The sequence below is a fragment of the Diplotaxodon limnothrissa genome, linkage group LG2 (assembly GCF_057381915.1).
Source record: "Diplotaxodon limnothrissa isolate DT_005_m linkage group LG2, D_limnothrissa_male_GT1.1, whole genome shotgun sequence".
NCBI lineage: Eukaryota > Metazoa > Chordata > Actinopteri > Cichliformes > Cichlidae > Diplotaxodon > Diplotaxodon limnothrissa.
Genome location: NC_140597.1, coordinates 13,970,169 through 13,991,139, shown reverse-complemented (window position 1 = coordinate 13,991,139; position 20,971 = coordinate 13,970,169). Strand labels below are relative to the sequence as shown.

At 40.1% G+C, this 20,971-nt stretch overlaps 3 protein-coding genes across 3 annotated transcripts; 1 reads left to right on the top strand and 2 right to left on the bottom strand.

Annotated features, from left to right (window-relative positions):
- The first annotated feature begins 2,305 nt into the window (after positions 1–2,305).
- Positions 2,306–7,328, top strand: LOC146638287 (uncharacterized). Its single transcript, XM_085367338.1, has 9 exons — positions 2,306–2,673; positions 3,784–3,996; positions 4,240–4,375; positions 4,575–5,068; positions 5,250–5,560; positions 5,672–5,847; positions 6,209–6,381; positions 6,563–6,777; positions 7,069–7,328. Exons 1-9 carry the CDS (start codon positions 2,306–2,308, stop codon positions 7,326–7,328), a joined length of 2,346 nt encoding a protein of 781 aa, XP_085223464.1.
- A 376-nt stretch (positions 7,329–7,704) lies between these two features.
- LOC146638286 (uncharacterized) lies at positions 7,705–9,561 on the bottom strand. Its single transcript, XM_085363718.1, has 3 exons — positions 9,110–9,561; positions 8,090–8,612; positions 7,705–7,728 (listed from the first exon to the last, which is right to left on the bottom strand). The coding sequence occupies exons 1-3, from the start codon at positions 9,430–9,432 to the stop codon at positions 7,705–7,707; spliced, it is 870 nt and encodes a 289-aa protein (XP_085219844.1). The 5' UTR covers positions 9,433–9,561.
- Positions 9,562–16,115: 6,554 nt separating this feature from the next.
- Positions 16,116–19,961, bottom strand: LOC146638285 (uncharacterized). The gene is made up of 5 exons (XM_085367325.1): positions 19,398–19,961; positions 19,257–19,316; positions 17,353–17,433; positions 16,700–16,765; positions 16,116–16,384 (listed from the first exon to the last, which is right to left on the bottom strand). Exons 1-5 carry the CDS (start codon positions 19,945–19,947, stop codon positions 16,131–16,133), a joined length of 1,011 nt encoding a protein of 336 aa, XP_085223451.1. The 5' UTR covers positions 19,948–19,961; the 3' UTR covers positions 16,116–16,130.
- Positions 19,962–20,971: the final 1,010 nt, after the last annotated feature.

The following is a 20,971-nucleotide window of genomic DNA, read 5'->3' as shown; positions in this document are numbered from 1 at the left end:
TCAAAGCCTTTCAAACACTCTTCCCGCTTTAAAAAAACTGAAATAAAGCCTGGTAACTCTTACTGCCAGAATCCTTTTGCAATAGGTCAACCAGATCCAATTTCATTTTCATATTAATAAGGTTTTGGGATAATTGTCTCTTCTCCACCTGATATTTCTGACAGTGCAATATCACATGCTCTATAGTTTCTGTGTCTCCACAGAAGGCACATTTCCCCGTATTATGTTTCCCAATCAAGAATAATGTAGCATTTAACCCAGTATGTCCAAATCTCAATCTCGATATGACCATCTCTCTCCTGCTCCTTCCAGTGGTCCTCATTTCTCCTACCCCCTTTTGTATTGTATACAACCACCATCCTCTCCTTTCCTCCTCCCACTGCTTTTGCCATCTATCCCTCATTTCTTGCTGTATGATACTCTTCACTTCAGCTTGACCAAAACTAACAGCTAGGTCAACTGTCCCATGTTTTGTGGCTTGCTTCACCGCTCTGTCTGCCATTTCATTCCCCATTATTCCATAATGGGCTGGATTCCATAGAAATACAACTGTAAGACCCATCATGTTTATCCTGAACAGTGTTTGCCGAATTTCTGCTAGAATATCTGCTCTCGCATCTGAGTGACTACCCTGTAAACTAAGCAATGATGCTCTTGAGTCTGAACAAACAATAGCTTTTAATGGCCTCATATCTTCCACCCACTGAACCGCCAACAGAATTGCAAGCAGTTCTCCAGTGAATACTGACAGTCTATCAGTGATCCCTTTTCTTATTTTAACCATGAACTCTGGGACCACAACTGCTACACCAATTTGACTGGCTGAATCCTTAGATGCATCCATAAATACACATAGGGTTAACGAGGGAAGTGGGAGCACACGGGGAACACAGGTGACACTGATAATCATAACAAGACATGGCAGGAGTAAACGCAACGGGAGACTGTCAAAGTAAAACAGGAAGTACACAGAGGTTCAGACAGGAGGAGAGAGAGCACGACATAACGGGCGGGGGAAAACATGGAATAAAACACAAGGAGGGGAAACGAGGGCTCACAGATACACAGAGGGGCACACAGGGGGTAATCAAATAAGGAACATCTTAACAGAACAACCTAGAAACCAGGGCATAAATAAAGAACAAAATACATGAAAACTAAGCATGCTGGGCCAACATGGCCGAGGATCATGACAAGAAGAGGTGAAGAAGTCACTTGGATGAGTGATGAAATGTTTCTCCCACTAAAAACGTCCAGATGAACTTACTTGGATGATTGATCATGCGTCAGGACAGTAACTGAGGAGGTTTGGTTGTAAACTGTGGTAATAATAATAATAATAATAATAATAATAATAATAATAATTTCTATGTTCTTTTTCTTTGCTAACCTGGAGTTCTTCTTAAAACGCCTTTTATCGTGATCTTCATACTGTTAGTGGACTGTTGGTGAGTCCAATGACCAAAACTCTGCTCTAGCAGCGTAACCATTTTCTATGATTTTCTATGTTTTTGCACATTGACAGACATCTATGAGGTGCCGTAAGGGACATTATTACTAAAACGCTCTCACACACACAACTGAAATGCTCTCACACACACTAGTGAAATTTTAGCTCTCACACACACTACTGAAACGCTCTCACACACACTACTGAAACGCTCTCACACACACTACTGAAACGCTCTCACACACACTACTGAAATGCTCTCACACACACTACTGAAACGCTCTCACACACACTACTGAAATGCTCTCACACACACTACTGAAACGCTCTCACACACACAACTGAAATGCTCTCACACACACTAGTGAAATTTTAGCTCTCACACACACTACTGAAACGCTCTCACACACACTACTGAAACGCTCTCACACACTACTGAAATGCTCTCACACACACTACTGAAACGCTCTCACACACACTACTGAAACGCTCTCACACACACTACTGAAATGCTCTCACACACACTACTGAAACGCTCTCACACACACTACTGAAATTTTACCTCTCACACACACTACTGAAACGTTCTCACACACACTACTGAAACGCTCTCACACACACTACTGAAAATCCAAGGCATTTCAGTTGAACAGGAAGGCATTTCAGTTAAACAGGAAGGCGTTTCAGTTGAACAGGAAGGCATTTCAGTTAAACAGGAAGGCGTTTCAGTTGAACAGGAAGGCATTTCAGTTAAACAGGAAGGCGTTTCAGTTGAACAGGAAGGCATTTCAGTTAAACAGGAAGGCGTTTCAGTTAAACAGGAAGGCATTTCAGTTGAACAGGAAGGAGTTTTAGATGAACAGGAAGTTGTGTCCAGACCAGGAAAGTGAAGGAAAAAGTGGTACACTTCAAACCACTACACAGATGTCTACTCAGCAACCTGCTAGTAGCCTAAGTGAAGCAGCCGCATTACTCAACAGTATATTATCCTCAGCAGAGACCATCAGAACTTTGTCAAATGCCACAGTCGTGGGGCAGCAACCTGTTGCAAGTACCAGTGTGGACGGACTGGATAGTCACTTAACATCCCTCTTTCCCTCACGTCAACGTAGCAGCTTGCCCATGCCAGCGACATCTACAGTCAGGAGAGAATGTGCACCTGCACCACGTTATCAAACTCGGCAATGCTTTGGCAGCTGGACATCAGGCACCAGAAGAAAAAGGTAGTTACAAAGTTTAATGAGTTTGTATTCACTTGCCTGAAATGGGGCCATATGTAATAGTCTGATATTTAATAATATACTGCAGGGCTCGCAAAATCGCTAGCCCGACGTCCCGGGGCTAGCGATTTTTCCAGGCTACCAAAATCTATCTCTGCCCTGCCCGTCGGGCTATCGTAGGAAGGAAAGATATATGTCTATGCTTTTGCATTCTTTCAGAAATGTAGCTGGGTAATTATGTCATTGGCATCGGTGAGCCACTGTCAATATGTGACATATTGAAATCGCGTTTGAATTTGCGCTTGTTTTTTGCTTTCACTTTGCAATTATGTGTTATGCAACTGTGTATAGAGAGCGACAGTACTGATTGGTGAGTGATGATAATTTGCGCACCAATTCCTCTGACATCGTCTTATCAATCGTTAGCTTACTATGCAAACATGACAAGTGAAATCTCCCGCAGCTTAAACATGTGAGAGGTTGATTGCGCAGAGAATCGCTGAGCGTTATGTGTGTGTGTGTGTGTGTGTGTGTGTGTGTGTGTGTGTGTGTGTGTGTAAAAGCAGCAGGATTTATATTTTAGTTCTGCTGAGCCAAATAAGACAGGTCAGGGTGAAGAAGTGACAGCCAAAGAAAAACTTACCACAAAACGGAAAAGTTATGACAAATCAGACTATAAGGCAAAAAGAAAGTGCAGCTTTATGGTTTCATGGACAAAATAATTTCTGTGGCTGCAATGACGAGCTAAATAACCAGGGCTGCACATAAGTGGTCCGCAGGTGCGCATTCGCTGTCAAAACAAAAGACACGCACAAGATAAGAAGTTGCAACGTGTGTTTGCGTACATAGGATTTTCTGGAGGAGGACAGACATTTGTTTAGAACTCTTAAAGATGTCGAAGAAGCTCCTTTAAGCAATTACTTTGGTTTTCCTCCACCTCCAAAGAAATGTCAGAAGGAGTATATAAAATTAACCCTTATGTTTGCCTAACTACAACAATTTTGTCTATGAAAGCATTCTGTGTAGGGGTTTGGATAGTGTTCTGCTGTCTGCATCTCAGTATTATTAGTTATCACTTGCTGTTGTTTATGGTATCTAATATTTATATTTCAGAGCTATGGCCCAGCAGCATGACCATTTCAACAAAGATGTTATACTACTTCCAACTCCATCATGGGGAGTAGTGTGCAAACAAGGTTCAAAATTATGGTTACACAAACATGGGCACATCCTCAGTGCTTTTGAATTCCAGAAGACCTGGGACAACCAAACTGTCATGAAACACCTCAAGGAAAGCTTTGGTGAACGCCTTCCAGAGGATGTCAGGTAAAATACTATTGTTTATTGTTACTGTGTGTATTCATGTAATGACTTGTACTTAAAGATAATATACCAAAGTAAAGAAGTTTAAAATATCATTCATCATTATAAAAACATATGACTATACCAGTAGAATTTAAGTCATAAAAGCATACACACAAACAGAACAATATATAATAAAATATTTAACTAATACTTAAAATATTTAACTAATTAGCAATTGCTGTTGTCCCTATTTATTTTTTGTAGCCTCGAGTTTCTAATGGCTTGTGGCAATAAGCTGGTGTCTCCAAAGCTCCAAGTTGGTCAGGAGCTGAATGGGATGCTGATCCTAAAGGTTTTTAAAACCAAAGCCCTCTATGTAAGGCCATCAAGGACACTTTTAGTAAGTTACTAAAAGAATGAAAAGTAATCATGATTTGGGAAAAAACATGTCAACAATTGGGCTTCTAACAAAATAGAATATATTTATTTAAAACAAGTGTTTGGGAGCAATCAATATGGATATTTCTTATTTTAATCTTTTTAAGATAAGCTATAATTACTTGCTTTTGATATATGTTTTTGGTCTTTTTCTGTTGAAGAGTGAATCAGATGAAGACAAAGATCCTTCCCACATCAGCTCCAAATCAGCATTAAGCAGTTGTGCAACTGATAAGGACAGTGACAATGATTGTTTTGAAGTTGATAGTTCAAAAATCCAACAAGACATGAGCAGCCAAGTCACTACAAGGTTAAGAAGTCATGTTAAAGGTGATAACCCTGGCACTAGCAGTGATGAAGAAGATGATACTGGGACCAACTGTATTCGAAGGAGTGTTGGTAAAAGGCAACGAGCAAAGCAAGGAAGTGATGGGAACAGCATTTGTGATGAAGGCTACATGGCAAGAAGTGATGACAAACCTAGCACAAGCAGTCACAGCAGAGATTTCAATGCAAGAAGTGAAGACATCCCTGCCATGAGCGTTAATGATGAAGATTATTCTTCATATTTAACTCTCGTGGCATCGCTTTCTGGCGATTCTTCAGATGATGAGGATTTAAATCAAGCTATAATTGCGAGCTTGGAGAATCAGATGTGAGTAACAAACATACAGAATTTGAGTTTGAGACATAATTTGGGCTTTCCAGAATTGTCAAATCAATATAAACCTTTAAAGCTTTAACTCTCTATGATCAGTGTGACACATATTCTCAAATTCTGTAACATGACTACATGGCTGATATATTTTATTTTCTGTTTTATTTTCTTTTTTTAGTGCAGAAAAAGTCCCTGTTCAAGAGATACTGCTGGAACTATCAAGCAAAATTAGCACAAAACAGCAGTGCAAATTTAATATAAATCGCTCTGCTGTGTGGGAGGGAGCCTTGCGTGGTTTTCAAAGGCTATCTTATGATCCCAACTTGATGATCTGTGTGAAATTCTCAGATGATATGGGGAAAAATGAGGAAGGGGTTGATTTAGGTGGACCAAGGAGGGAATTCTTGAGACTATTGATGGACACCATTGCCAGGTCAGCCATGTTTGAGGGGAAAGAAAACTGCAAGAACTTGGCTCTTGACAGTACTGGTAATTACCTATTTTTCTAAGATTAATAGTGGGAACTGTTTAACTGATATTTATTTTTACAGGCAACATTACTGACAATTTTGCTTTTCCTTTTATTCTGTTGCTTTGCAGCTCTCAGAGGGGACTGGTACTACATCTCTGGGAGAGCCATTGCAGTGAGCTTGGTACATGGTGGTCCACCACCTAACTTTCTGTCACCAACAGTATTTTCCCTTCTGGTTGGAAATTCAGCAAATCCAGCCCTGGAAGACATAGCTGACCTGGAACTCTTTGAAAAAGTCCGAAAGGTCTCTATATGTTTATTTTATAAATCTTATAGTGAATTGAAAATAGTTTGTGTTCCAGTTTTCTTTTGCAGGGAATGTTTATCCGGATCAGTCTGGCCATTGCTGAATGCCAAGTTTTTATATTTTGCTGCTATATTAAACTAAGATTCAGTAGATAAGGGTAGACGAAAGAGTATATTTTATCATTTTTTAAGCACATTGTAAACATATTAAAAAAATATGTGTAGTCATTTGACTTCCAATGTACGCGCGGGCATATTGTGATTGTGTAGACCACTGGTGGCTGGGTTCCTTCTAATAGGTTATAAGACTACTGAGTAACTTCCATAACAAGCCCTTCCTCTGCTCTTTGTGATGCTAGATATCTCAAAGTACAACCCTTGAGGACCTTGAAAAGTCAAAAGAACCTCTGCTTGATTACTTGGCCAATGCAGGATGCCTGAGGCCTATGCGTTCACTAAGAGACAGGGATCTGCTGGTACATGATATTGTCATGTTTCAGGTCATCCACAGGGTTCAAGGTCCATTTCAAAGGTATTTTGGTATTCTGTGTTTTTCAGATTAATTAAAATGTGATAAAAATCTTACCTATTAATCAAAATGGCCAGTTAATAACCTAGTATAACTGATTGTGCCAAATTGATAATATACAATTAACTTAAAAGCATGAAATTGCAGAATTATTGAATAAAATTTCTTTGTGCTGTTTATCCAGATTTTGTGAAGGTCTGAAAACTCTTGGGGTTCTCGAGAAAATGAGGAGGCATCCAGACAGTTTTCGCCCTCTGTTCTGCTATGAGCCACATATGCTGACTGCTGACCAGGTGGATGATCTTTTCAACATTCATCTATCTCCAGAAGGAAGCAACAGAAGAGCTGCTGAGGAGACAGTTGTTACCTTCTGGAGAGACTATCTCCAAGATGCAGAAGGTAATTGTCACTTTAGTGCACAATAAATAGATGTAACGATTTATAGGTTAGCATTTCTGAAATCTTTATTTTAAATAACATACTCATATAACAATAACACCACATTACCCTCTTGGTTGTAGTAACATTTTTACATAGTTCTTTGAGACTATTGAAAGATGAAAAGCATGCTCTATAGTCATTGCAATAACAGTCATTAAGATTCTTACTTTAGATTTGTACTCACTGACAATTTATGTTGGCCAAATGAAATAACCTTTTAACACTTTTTTCCTTCTCTGTTTTATGCAGAAGAAGAAGGACCTTCCAAATTACAGAAGATATTGGCCTTTGCAACTGGAGCAACTGCGGTGCCACCTATTGGCTTTTCCCCAGCACCCTCGATTGAGTTCATTCATAGAGGAGACGATGACTTCTCTTCTACACCAATTTTCCCTCTTGCCAACACGTGTGTTAACTGCATTAGGCTGCCACTGCATGTTTCATACCAGCTGTTCAAGGAGAAGTTTGATTTTGCATTAGGTAACACTTACGGCTTTGGCAGGGTATGAACACATTATGCTGGAGGAGTTTGCGTGTTTCTCTTTTGTATTGGTCTCTCTTTTGATTCAAAGTGAGTATTGAGTATTAACTTGTTAAGGTTTTAATATTTCCAAATTTACCTGCTTCAGTCAAATTGATGTTTTAAGACATCAATTTGTCTTAAGACATCAATTTGTCTTAAAACATCAGTCAAATTGATGTTTTAAGACATCAATTTGACAAGAAGTGATTGTTCTTCAGGATTCATACAGGTAGATACCAATTGTTTAACAGCACGTCAGAAGTTAATTTAGATTGTTGAGTTTGAATATACAAAATTTGTGTCACTTTACTCATTTCATGTGTATGTCCATCGGTTTTTGATTTGGTTGTCTTTGTGTCTGTTTATTCTTCTGCCTGTGTCAGTTTCTGTTTGACAACAGAGCTGTCATTTTATCATTTTAAAGAAAATGGTTTCAATATGTTAGTTTCGATCACATATGTTTTCTGAAATGTTTTTTTTATATATCTTTTTTTTATTTTTTGCAAAATATTTTATTTAATGTAGAAGGTGTAAAAGTGAAGAAAACACATCTATTCCATGATTTCCATCATTTTCTAATGGATTCACTTGTTGAATTATGTTCATTGCAGTCTCATTTATGTTGATGTCAATAGCTGGAATATTGACATTATTGTTTGTTTGAAGTTCTGGTAATGGCCCTTCTTCATCAACGCCATAATAGTTATCAACATGAAAAATGTCATTTATAAACGACAGGATTCCCACATTGTTTGTGACACCTGTATGCCACAGCTGAAGAGGGGTCTGTCCTCCTTGTGTAGAGAGACCATGGTTGTTCCACTGATTGACAAATTCTGTTAATGCTCTTTCAATCCTTGGCAAATAAACATAATGCAGACAAAAAAGATGTAGCTCATTCAGTGAATCCAACATACCCTGTTCTTCCATAAAGTTAAAGATATTTATAAAGTGTCTTGATACAACTCTGTTGAGTTCTGCCCACAGTCTTTCAATTCTTTGGTTATGCACTGAAACACCTGTAATAACACTGCCTACTCCTCTTCTCTGTAACATAAAACGAGCAACCTGTATATTTTCCATACCATGATCACACCTGACCCTTAAGGGCAAACCAAAGTTTTGTATTCCTTCCAAAAATAATGACAAGACACTTGAGGCTCTGTTATTGGATAAGCAACGTAAGTATATGATAGTTCGGCTGAAGCCATCAACACAGCCATGCAGGACCAAGCGCCATCTAATCAATTTGTGGTTGCCGTCAAAATGCCTGTTGAGAGATCAGAAAGCATTACTACAGTTCCACATGTTTGTTCATATTATTTAGTAGTGAATTCCTGACCCTGTACTTAAACAAAAACTAGAGGTTTCATTTTGTACATTTACTTCAACAACAGCACACCTCTGTCTCTCACACACACACACATACACACAGTGGCATAAAATGTCTTTTTCCACACTACGTTTACCTGGCACAATTGATGTTAGAGATTAAAATTGTGATGTAAAATAAAGGATTAAACAACTCAACAGTATATACATTAGACAACATCTAAATTGATGTACTATGAATCCCCCAAATATTTAACATACTTATATCAATTTCAGTTTTTTTGGTTATTGTTATTTTTTTATTATTATTATCTTATGCTGATCATATAGATTAACTTCAGTAATGTTTTGAATGAAGGACCATTAATTTTGATGTATTGTGTTAATACTTTTAAACACAAGGCCTGATCATTTGTTTCAAACCAGTGAACTTACCATAAGTGGTTGGGGGCCTGAACACTATAGATCCTTCGCCTTATCGCATGACGACGTCTAAATGCACGTCCAATAGGATCCACTTCCTGTAGACTTTGTCTGACCCTCCAACGTTGAACTCTTAAGCCACGAGATCTCAGACTTCCAAGAATGTATACTTCCCCTGCATTTGGAGTGTTCTGTAGGATATCCGTCACAAGGCCATTCAGTTCTTGATTTGAAATATCCACATAGCTTAATGGCTCAACTCCCAAAGTTTGTCTGTGTCTGTACAGGGTTCTTCGACTTATTCCAAAGCATGATGCAATTCTCTGCCATGTCATACCAATGGAAACAAAGTGAGAAATCTGTTCAGCAGATATAGTGTATCGTGGCCGACCTGGATGACCACTCAAGGTGGTTGGGGGTAACAATCTGTGGGTCACATAAGCAGATCTCTGTCTAGCATCATATTCATGTAGCAAGCTGCAAAAGCATCTATACAAGGATTGTAGTAGGTTGGTGGCAACCCTATTATTGGGATCATATCGAGATACAGCAGCAAGAAATTCTGATAGAGTTCGTGTATGATCATCTAGCTCTCTATAAAGCCGCTCTTGTCTGATATTGTCCGAATTTTCATTTTGGAGCGCCCCAATACATTGCAGAGCACAAGTAAAAAATCTTTCAACATCTTCTTCATTGGTTCTCACCTCAAAAAACAAAGAAAGTATGTAAAAAATGACAAGGATCTGATGTAATTTCATTGTAGATGAGGTACTGTCAGACACAGTCTTTCCAGATTATACGGGCAGCTAGCATAGCCAGGATGCCCCGACTTGTTGCAATAGGCTGCTACCCTACAACAATGTTTGGATAGTCACTGATGAAGGCAAAATATTTTTCAATTATACCTCTAACAGACTGTTGTCGACGTCACCGCGGTGTTAGCTGTGCATTAATGTGTTATTTGTTTTTCCTCACCTTCCTGTGCAGCTAAAATGCCTTCCTGTTCAATTGAAATCCTCTTGGTTTTCATTAGTGTGTGTGAGAGCGTTTCAGTAGTGTGTGTGAGAGCGTTTCAGTAGTGTGTGTGAGAGCGATTCAGTAGTGTGTGTGAGAGCGTTTCAGTAGTGTGTGTGAGAGCGTTTCAGTAGTGTGTGTGAGAGCGTTTCAGTAGTGTGTGTGAGAGCATTTCAGTAGTGTGTGTGAGAGCATTTCAGTAGTGTGTGTGAGAGCGTTTCAGTAGTGTGTGTGAGAGGTAAAATTTCAGTAGTGTGTGTGAGAGCGTTTCAGTAGTGTGTGTGAGAGCATTTCAGTAGTGTGTGTGAGAGCGTTTCAGTAGTGTGTGTGAGAGCGTTTCAGTAGTGTGTGTGAGAGCATTTCAGTAGTGTGTGTGAGAGCGTTTCAGTAGTGTGTGTGAGAGCATTTCAGTAGTGTGTGTGAGAGCGTTTCAGTAGTGTGTGTGAGAGGTAAAATTTCAGTAGTGTGTGTGAGAGCGTTTCAGTAGTGTGTGTGAGAGCGTTTCAGTAGTGTGTGTGAGAGCATTTCAGTAGTGTGTGTGAGAGCGTTTCAGTAGTGTGTGTGAGAGCGTTTCAGTAGTGTGTGTGAGAGCGTTTCAGTAGTGTGTGTGAGAGCGTTTCAGTTGTGTGTGTGAGAGGTAAAATTTCAGTAGTGTGTGTGAGAGCGTTTCAGTAGTGTGTGTGAGAGGTAAAATTTCAGTAGTGTGTGTGAGAGCATTTCAGTAGTGTGTGTGAGAGCATTTCAGTAGTGTGTGTGAGAGCGTTTCAGTAGTGTGTGTGAGAGCGTTTCAGTAGTGTGTGTGAGAGCGTTTCAGTTGTGTGTGTGAGAGCTAAAATTTCAGTAGTGTGTGTGAGAGCGTTTCAGTTGTGTGTGTGAGAGGTAAAATTTCAGTAGTGTGTGTGAGAGCGTTTCAGTAGTGTGTGTGAGAGCATTTCAGTAGTGTGTGTGAGAGCGTTTCAGTAGTGTGTGTGAGAGGTAAAATTTCAGTAGTGTGTGTGAGAGGTAAAATTTCAGTAGTGTGTGTGAGAGCGTTTCAGTAGTGTGTGTGAGAGGTAAAATTTCAGTAGTGTGTGTGAGAGCATTTCAGTAGTGTGTGTGAGAGCATTTCAGTAGTGTGTGTGAGAGCGTTTCAGTAGTGTGTGTGAGAGCGTTTCAGTAGTGTGTGTGAGAGCGTTTCAGTTGTGTGTGTGAGAGCTAAAATTTCAGTAGTGTGTGTGAGAGCGTTTCAGTTGTGTGTGTGAGAGGTAAAATTTCAGTAGTGTGTGTGAGAGCGTTTCAGTAGTGTGTGTGAGAGCGTTTCAGTAGTGTGTGTGAGAGCATTTCAGTAGTGTGTGTGAGAGCATTTCAGTAGTGTGTGTGAGAGCGTTTCAGTAGTGTGTGTGAGAGGTAAAATTTCAGTAGTGTGTGTGAGAGGTAAAATTTCAGTAGTGTGTGTGAGAGCGTTTCAGTAGTGTGTGTGAGAGGTAAAATTTCAGTAGTGTGTGTGAGAGCGTTTCAGTAGTGTGTGTGAGAGCATTTCAGTAGTGTGTGTGAGAGCATTTCAGTAGTGTGTGTGAGAGCATTTCAGTAGTGTGTGTGAGAGCATTTCAGTAGTGTGTGTGAGAGCATTTCAGTAGTGTGTGTGAGAGCATTTCAGTAGTGTGTGTGAGAGGTAAAATTTCAGTAGTGTGTGTGAGAGGTAAAATTTCAGTAGTGTGTGTGAGAGCGTTTCAGTAGTGTGTGTGAGAGCATTTCAGTAGTGTGTGTGAGAGCATTTCAGTAGTGTGTGTGAGAGCATTTCAGTAGTGTGTGTGAGAGCGTTTCAGTAGTGTGTGTGAGAGGTAAAATTTCAGTAGTGTGTGTGAGAGGTAAAATTTCAGTAGTGTGTGTGAGAGGTAAAATTTCAGTAGTGTGTGTGAGAGCGTTTCAGTAGTGTGTGTGAGAGGTAAAATTTCAGTAGTGTGTGTGAGAGCATTTCAGTAGTGTGTGTGAGAGCATTTCAGTAGTGTGTGTGAGAGCGTTTCAGTAGTGTGTGTGAGAGCGTTTCAGTAGTGTGTGTGAGAGCGTTTCAGTTGTGTGTGTGAGAGCTAAAATTTCAGTAGTGTGTGTGAGAGCGTTTCAGTTGTGTGTGTGAGAGGTAAAATTTCAGTAGTGTGTGTGAGAGCGTTTCAGTAGTGTGTGTGAGAGCGTTTCAGTAGTGTGTGTGAGAGCGTTTCAGTAGTGTGTGTGAGAGCATTTCAGTAGTGTGTGTGAGAGCATTTCAGTAGTGTGTGTGAGAGCGTTTCAGTAGTGTGTGTGAGAGGTAAAATTTCAGTAGTGTGTGTGAGAGGTAAAATTTCAGTAGTGTGTGTGAGAGCGTTTCAGTAGTGTGTGTGAGAGGTAAAATTTCAGTAGTGTGTGTGAGAGCATTTCAGTAGTGTGTGTGAGAGCGTTTCAGTAGTGTGTGTGAGAGCGTTTCAGTAGTGTGTGTGAGAGCGTTTCAGTTGTGTGTGTGAGAGCTAAAATTTCAGTAGTGTGTGTGAGAGCGTTTCAGTTGTGTGTGTGAGAGGTAAAATTTCAGTAGTGTGTGTGAGAGCGTTTCAGTAGTGTGTGTGAGAGCGTTTCAGTAGTGTGTGTGAGAGCGTTTCAGTAGTGTGTGTGAGAGCATTTCAGTAGTGTGTGTGAGAGCATTTCAGTAGTGTGTGTGAGAGCGTTTCAGTAGTGTGTGTGAGAGGTAAAATTTCAGTAGTGTGTGTGAGAGGTAAAATTTCAGTAGTGTGTGTGAGAGCGTTTCAGTAGTGTGTGTGAGAGCATTTCAGTAGTGTGTGTGAGAGCGTTTCAGTAGTGTGTGTGAGAGGTAAAATTTCAGTAGTGTGTGTGAGAGCGTTTCAGTAGTGTGTGTGAGAGCATTTCAGTAGTGTGTGTGAGAGCATTTCAGTAGTGTGTGTGAGAGCATTTCAGTAGTGTGTGTGAGAGCATTTCAGTAGTGTGTGTGAGAGCGTTTCAGTAGTGTGTGTGAGAGGTAAAATTTCAGTAGTGTGTGTGAGAGCGTTTCAGTAGTGTGTGTGAGAGCATTTCAGTAGTGTGTGTGAGAGCATTTCAGTAGTGTGTGTGAGAGCGTTTCAGTAGTGTGTGTGAGAGGTAAAATTTCAGTAGTGTGTGTGAGAGCATTTCAGTAGTGTGTGTGAGAGCGTTTCAGTAGTGTGTGTGAGAGGTAAAATTTCAGTAGTGTGTGTGAGAGCGTTTCAGTAGTGTGTGTGAGAGCGTTTCAGTAGTGTGTGTGAGAGCATTTCAGTAGTGTGTGTGAGAGCGTTTCAGTAGTGTGTGTGAGAGCGTTTCAGTAGTGTGTGTGAGAGCATTTCAGTAGTGTGTGTGAGAGTGTTTCAGTAGTGTGTGTGAGAGCGTTTCAGTAGTGTGTGTGAGAGCTAAAATTTCACTAGTGTGTGTGAGAGCATTTCAGTTGTGTGTGTGAGAGCGTTTTAGTAATAATGTCCCTTACGGCACCTCATAGACATCTGGCCTGACACGCAGGTACCTCTAATTGGCTTTTGAAACTTTCCTCGGTTGCTGGCTGCTGTGCTGTCTCACACTTCAACAGACCATTTAAGAGAGTCTGAGATTCACTGCTTTTCTTTTCTATAACCTCCTAAGACCCGAACTCTTCCACGGCATGCATTTTTAATTTCTCTTTGATATTTGGGCATATTGGGCCCGATGAATGTAAAAACAAAGAATTACCAGATTTTTTTAACCTTATTTTTGTTTTTAAGAAAAATAAGAGCCATATATGAGGATATTCATTTAAAATTTTGATAGAACAGTAGCAGTGTAGAGCAAGATTGAGTATTTTGGTCTAAATAACCCAAAATGTAATGTCCACATATGTGGACAACAGGTCCTAGGAGGTTAAACCAGCAAGTGCTGGATACTGTGAAATCTGTGCTGCTGCAAAAATAAAATGGAAGCTCACAGAAGCACCTGACCTGCATCAGTTTATTATCTTATGCAGGCTACCAAACTCTGGACACATTGGCCATTGTGTCCTTTGAGTTTCTCAGATCGACAAATGGCTTCAAGTCATGAATTAATAAAAAAATTATTCACACATGCACATTTTATGATTCATGTCCATGTTTCGATGTGAACTCATCCTTGAGCCGTGATATCTGTTTTCCAGTTCATGTCAAGCCTAATCCATTCATTCTGTTTAATAAAGTTGTATTTTAATCAGACTCCAAAGTTCTTAATCTCCCAAACTGTCTGAGAAGCTGCAACTTGCTGACGTGAATTATTCCTCGGAGGGAATGATCGTTCATCATGAGCATCTTATTCCGGCTGAGAAAAGGCTGTAATGTGCAACATCTGGATATGCAAATCACTAACTAGAGCTTTGACATTAAGTGAGGTAGCAGTGCGTGTACAGAACAAGCCATCCAGCCTCTGCGAACTGTGTTCCTCACAGAATTTAGCTGTTGTGCCAGTTAAACAGCATTCATAGTTCAGGCTGTGTTTGCTGGGGTGACAGATACTCACACTGCCATAAACACAGCCATGCAAATCAGCTTTTATGTTAACACACACACACACACACACACACACACACACACACACACACACACACACACACACACACACATACCCGTTTCTTGGGTTAGAGGGACAATTTCTGAAATTTTTGGCAAATCAGACTGGACATAGGGCTATGGGGACACCGGGTTCCAGAGGTGCTAGAGCTACAATATGCATATCAAAAATCATGAAAAAAATCAGCAAACCTATACACAACTTAAAATTTAAACATTTTCTTTGCTCGACTGAGATATAAAAAAGGCTATTTTTTCAGACATTCTGGTGGTTTGTAGAGACTTTTCTGTAGCTTGGTCTATAAGGACAGTCTGGTGTACAAGGTCAGTGATGTCATCATACATATACACAAAGTATAGTCTGTTCTGAAGGGACACATGGTGTGTAAAGCCAGTCTACTGTACACACACACACTGAGTAAATCTGGTTTAAAAGGACACATGGTGTGTAAAGCCAGTTCACTGTACATATACTCACACATGCACTAAGTATAACCTTCTTAGAAAAGAACGTGTATTATAAGACTGTGACTGATACATCATTATAGTAAAATTGAATAAATTTGCTTAGGCTGCTGCCCCTGCGACCCGGCCTCGGATAAGCGGTTGAAGATGGATGGATGGATGAATAAATTAAAAAAAAATAATAAAAAGACTATATTTTGGTTTTCTCTGATGAGCATTACAATCTGACATACAAGCTTACATAAAACACCACAGATCATATCTGTTGTGATCTACTAACAGGTGGTCAAAGTGTCATTATTAAAACAACTAGAAGCATAATAATAATAATAATAATAATAATAATGGATTGGATTTATATAGCGCTTTTCTAGGCACCCAAAGCGCTTTACAATACCACTATTCATTCACTCTCACATTCACACACTGGTGGAGGCAGCTACAGTTGTAGCCACAGCTGCCCTGGAGCAGACTAACAGAAGCGAGGCTGCCATATCGCGCCATCGGCCCCTCTGGCCAACACCAGTAGGCAAGTAGGGTAAAGTGTCTTGCCCAAGGACACAACGACCAGGACAGAGAGCCCAGGGATCGAACCGGTGACCATAACACAACAGTGCTTGCATCAACTAGAACAAACTATGTATTATAGAGTTTTTCATTGTCCTGAAGAAACTGGCACTGAGTGGCTGACCAATAAAACAGCACCTTTGCACACCAGGGGTGAGTCGGGCTGACACCATGACTTATACATAAGACTTATATCAACACACAACACATTTGTTGAATTACTGAATTATATTTAATATAACCAACTCAATAATCAATTCCTTAAAAGGACAGCATTGTAACAATTATTGAAGGAAAATAAAAGTGAATCCTGGCATTAAAAGACTCAGGCTAACCACACATCAAAACAAAACACTGCCTGTGAGCACAGTGAAGTCAACTACATACTTTTTGAATGGAGAACACTAACCTTGAAATCAGGCCCAGAAAGGTAAAGGCTCAGACTGTCAAAAAGTGCATTTAGTGTTTAACATTTTTTTTTTTTTTTTAAAGGCCAGTCCTCTGTTGCGCACAAAATCTCGAATGTTTTGAATAGATCTCGTCTCCAAGATAGGTTGTTCCTTTTCTTTGCACTTCAGACACTGCTGGTTGGTGACAGTGATACCGTTTTCAATAAAAGGCTTCATATGTTTCATCACCGCTCCTATCTCCTCCTCAGACCATGGTCTCTTCACACACCGCCTTGATGAAACACATAAACCTGTTCAATAAAACAAAACAAATTTGAAGTTTAAAAAGATCATGTGAGATGCACTTGTAGGTAGAGATGGTGTTCAAAACTGTGAAAACAAGCTGGTACTTGTCTAAACAAATTGTGTGTGATAATAAATAGACTGTAGACCTGATAAAATTTAAAGTTTGATTGTTTTCATTAACATGATAGTTCATCACACTGCTTGGTAAACACAAAATACATTCAGCTTCTTTATATGTTATATAATGTCTAACCACATGATGTTGGTGTTAACTGCACATAGTGCCTAGTGATGGACATGGCATCTGATTTAGATCATACCTTTAGTAACTGAGTCAGGGACAGGAGGTGAACCAGAAGTCACACAGGCATCATTCCCCTGGTCATCTAAAAAATATTGCACAGTATAAATGTATGGGCTTAAAGAGGCTTTCTGCCTACCAATCAAACACCATGGGCACAGAGGGGACAGTGACAGCCAGTTCTATTATACTAACTATACACATGGCAATGGTGCTGAACTGGATGAAGTCAACAATACCTTGGGTAATAAGTTTACTGGGAAATGATGTAGATTTTGCACAGGCCAAATCTTGCTTGGCCAAAACTGATGAAGCATCAAAATACTAGTCATAAAGCATTAGTGTCACAATTAGGAATGGAACTACTAACAATTGACCATGTAAAAATGTACTGATGGTTAGTAATATTGTTCTATACACAATCCCAGGTTATCGTAATCAGCATAGTAGTGTTAATAGTAAAGTCTGATTTCATTTTTAATGCAATGAAAAACAGAGATGCAAGTGGCATTAATGAAACAAGAGAGCATCGTTATCATACGTGATGTGCGCTGTTAAAATACGTTACTGCACATTTCACTGGATTTGTCTCTGAACAAGACTAACTCACAGATCCCAGCTCATTACATAAGATATGTTGGGCAAACTTTGAGTACAGCATTGAAAATGTACCTTGAGCTGCAGTCTCGGAGAAGTGAGGCAAATCAGAAGTCACAGAAGTTAATATTTCTTCATTGTCATTGATAGATTTTTCTAGCAAAAAATAAATAAATAAATAAATATATATATATATATAATACATACAGTGAGGAAAGTAAGTATTTGAACACCCTGCTATTTTGCGAGTTCTCCCACTTAGAAATCATGGAGGGCTCTGAAATTTTCATCATAGCTACATGTCCACTGTGAGAGACATAATCTAAAAGAAAATTCCGGAAATCACATTGTATGATTTTATAACAAGTTTTTTGTATATTTCTTTGTAAAATAAGTATTTGAACACTTGAGTCAAACTATATTAATATTGCCTTTGTTAACAATTACAGCGGCCCAACAGTTCCTGCAGTTCTTCACCAGGTTTGCACACATTGCAGAAGGTCTTTTGACCCACTCCTCCACACAGATCTTCTGTAGATCTGTCATGTTTTGGGCCAACACAGACTTTTAACTCCATCCACAGATTTTCTATTGGACTGAGGTCTGGAGACTAGTGAGGCCACTCCAGAACCTTGAAATGCCTCTTACGGAGCCACTCTTTGGTTTTCCTGGCTGAGTGCTTCAGGTCTTTGTCTTGTTGAAAGACCCAGCCAGAACCCATCTTCAATGCTCTGACTGAGGGAAGGACGTTTTGGCCCAAAATCTCACAATCCATGTCCCCGTTTATCTTCTCCTTAATACAGTGCAGTGGTCCTGTCCCCTGTGCAGAAAAACAGCCCAGAGCATGATGTTTCCACCCTCATGCTTCACTGTAGGATGGTATTATTGGGATGAGACTCATCCTTCTTCTTCCTCCAAACCCCAACAATGGAGTTTAGGCCAAAAAGTTTTATTTTGGTCTCATCTGACCACAGGACTTTCTCCCATGACTCTGGATCATCCAGATGGTCCCTGGCAAACTTCAGACGGGCCTGGACATGGGTTGGCTTAAGAAGGGGAACCTTCAGTGTAATGAATGATTTTAAACCATGACGTCTCAGTGTATTACTAATAGTAGCCTTGCCAACGGTGGTCCCAGCTCTCTTCAGGTCATTGACCAGCTCGTCCCGTGTAGTTCTGGGCTGATTCTTCACCTTTCTTAGCATCACTGACACCCCACGAGCTGAGATCTTACGTGGGGCTCCAGTCCGAGGAAGACATTAGCCTCTTCCATTCAGGGGCGCCTGCAGGAGTCTTGCAGAGGGTACGCACAGTCACCTGCACGCGCTCCATCGCGCACGCGCTCCATCGCGCACACGCACATGCGTGCACACGCACTGTCGCGCACCGAGCTGCTTGGCAGTGGCTCTGGAGCCCTTTCCAGCTTTGTGAAGGTCTAAAGTTTTGTCTCTTGTGTCGTTGGACAGCTCTTTGGTTTTACTCATGTTGCTGCAACACTTTTGACAGATTGTGGGGTGCACATGTGTCTTTATGAAAGCTAACGGCATCAAACAGGTGCTGCTAAATTAGAATCATGAGCAGAGTGTAGTTGGACTGTTTAAAAGCAGAATAACAGGTCTTTGAGGGTCAGAAATCTGCATGATAAGCAAGTGTTCAAATACTTATTTTAAGCAGTAATATACAAAAATATTTTAATAAAATCATACATTGTGATTTCTGGAATTTTCTTTTAGATTCTGTCTCTCACAGTGGACATGTACCAACGCTGAAAATTTCAGATCCCTCCATGATTTCTAAGTGGGAGAACTTGCAAAATAGCAAATACTTACTTTCCTCACTGTAAATGGTATTAACTACACAGCAAAGTACAAACAGAACTGCAATAACATTATCTAAAATATATATATAAAATGTAAATTTTAAATATTTTATCAATACAACTGCAAAGTCTATAACACAGAATACAATAATTTCAGTACCTCGCAATGTGGAAGCATCAGGGAGTTGCTGTGATCCAGTAGCCATCCCATCTATGTCATCTATAAAATTGAAAAAATGTTATTAGACCAACCATATTCACAAACACCAAGCCGATTTAACAACATATAAACCATGCATACCACCAATTTCATCCAGAGTTTTTCCTTGAATATCCTTCACACTTCCCTTCTCCATGGCCATGAGCAACTTGGAGATCTTAGCCAGCTGAATTGTTGATTGGGGCAGTCGATAGTATTCTCTATGGACCCTAATGTCATGGCCGAGGAAATCGGCCAGCTGGTCTAGTTCATTATCTTTCAAGTTCATGACTTGGCTTATCGTGGCAATCTGTTTGCGAAGGTTAGTTGATCTGAGGTTCTGAGGATGTTCAGCTCCGCAAGCATCTGCAAACTGACCAAACTGCCCTCTGTAGTGACCATCACTACAAGGAATGGCGAAAAGGTACATATTGTTTTCAGATACCCCGCACTCTTTCCTCTTACTAACGAGGAGTGACAGGTTATCGGTCATATCAGAAGTCAGGATCACAGCCACCTTTCGTCCTTTTTTCCCCTTCAGTTCCACTCTGGCAAACTGTTGGCAAAGCCTTTTCTCAACTTCTGTAAGCCCAGAGCTGATGTCATCGTTTAGTTTGGACATGTCACGATCTTCAAAATTTTTGACAGTCATACGTGCTACTTCACCTTCCCTCCTCCTATTGAACAAAATCACTTGACAAAGGATCACCTTTGCTAGTGCTGCATAAGTTCCTACTGTTGGGTTATCACCTAGTTTCTCCCTAGCCGATTCCACTTGCTGACCAAGATATAACTGCAGCTTCTGAACATCTCTGGTCAGTGGAAGGCTGTCGACCTTGTTGTATTTTGCCTCACTCAGGTTTGATAAGGCTGAATGGGAAACTAATTCAGACCACTTTGTTTCATGAAGTGTGTGAAACCTCCTGATTGAATCGATCGCCTCTTGATCCTCTTCCATGAGAGCACGACACATGATAATATCACTTATTTTTCTGAGAGAATGTCCAAGCTTCAGGGCCAAACTTGGGGCTTTGAATGTGCTGGTTTCAGTATCAAAACCTGAAACTCTCTTGACAGCATTAGTAAGAATAAAGAAGTTGGCTGGTTTTATTGCCTCTTCCATATTATGGATTCTTGTTGTGTGACGCAAAGTCACAAGTAATCTCCCAAGTTCCCTTACTTTCTGTCTTATATACTCATGCTTTGATCTGTCACTTCCATGCTTATTAAAAAGAGACTGAGCCAACTGCATAATATAATGATCATTCCTTATTGCACTAGACACATCATCCTTGTGCATCTTGCCCAGTACTGAGTAGAGTTCACTTGAAATTGGCTGAGACATTGTGGATTGAGTAGATGCTATACCAAAGACTCTATCTTTCAGCTTCTCTTCAGCATTATTCTCTGGTCTTAAAGCACATCTTTTCATATGCCGAGAAACTTCTTTTCTGGATATCATACCCTTACAGTATAAGCAGTACTCGTATGTCTCAGCGCTGCTGCTGCTCTTTTTTGAGATCCTTTTCACTTTAAGACAACCTGATCCTGTGGTTTTAACAGCAGAGTTGTGCTTGAAGTTACCAAGGTTTCGTAACCTTTCAAGATTAACTTTTCTGTCCTTTGATGATTTGGGTAACTGAAGCACCTGGGCGACTTCAGCATTTTCATTTTCA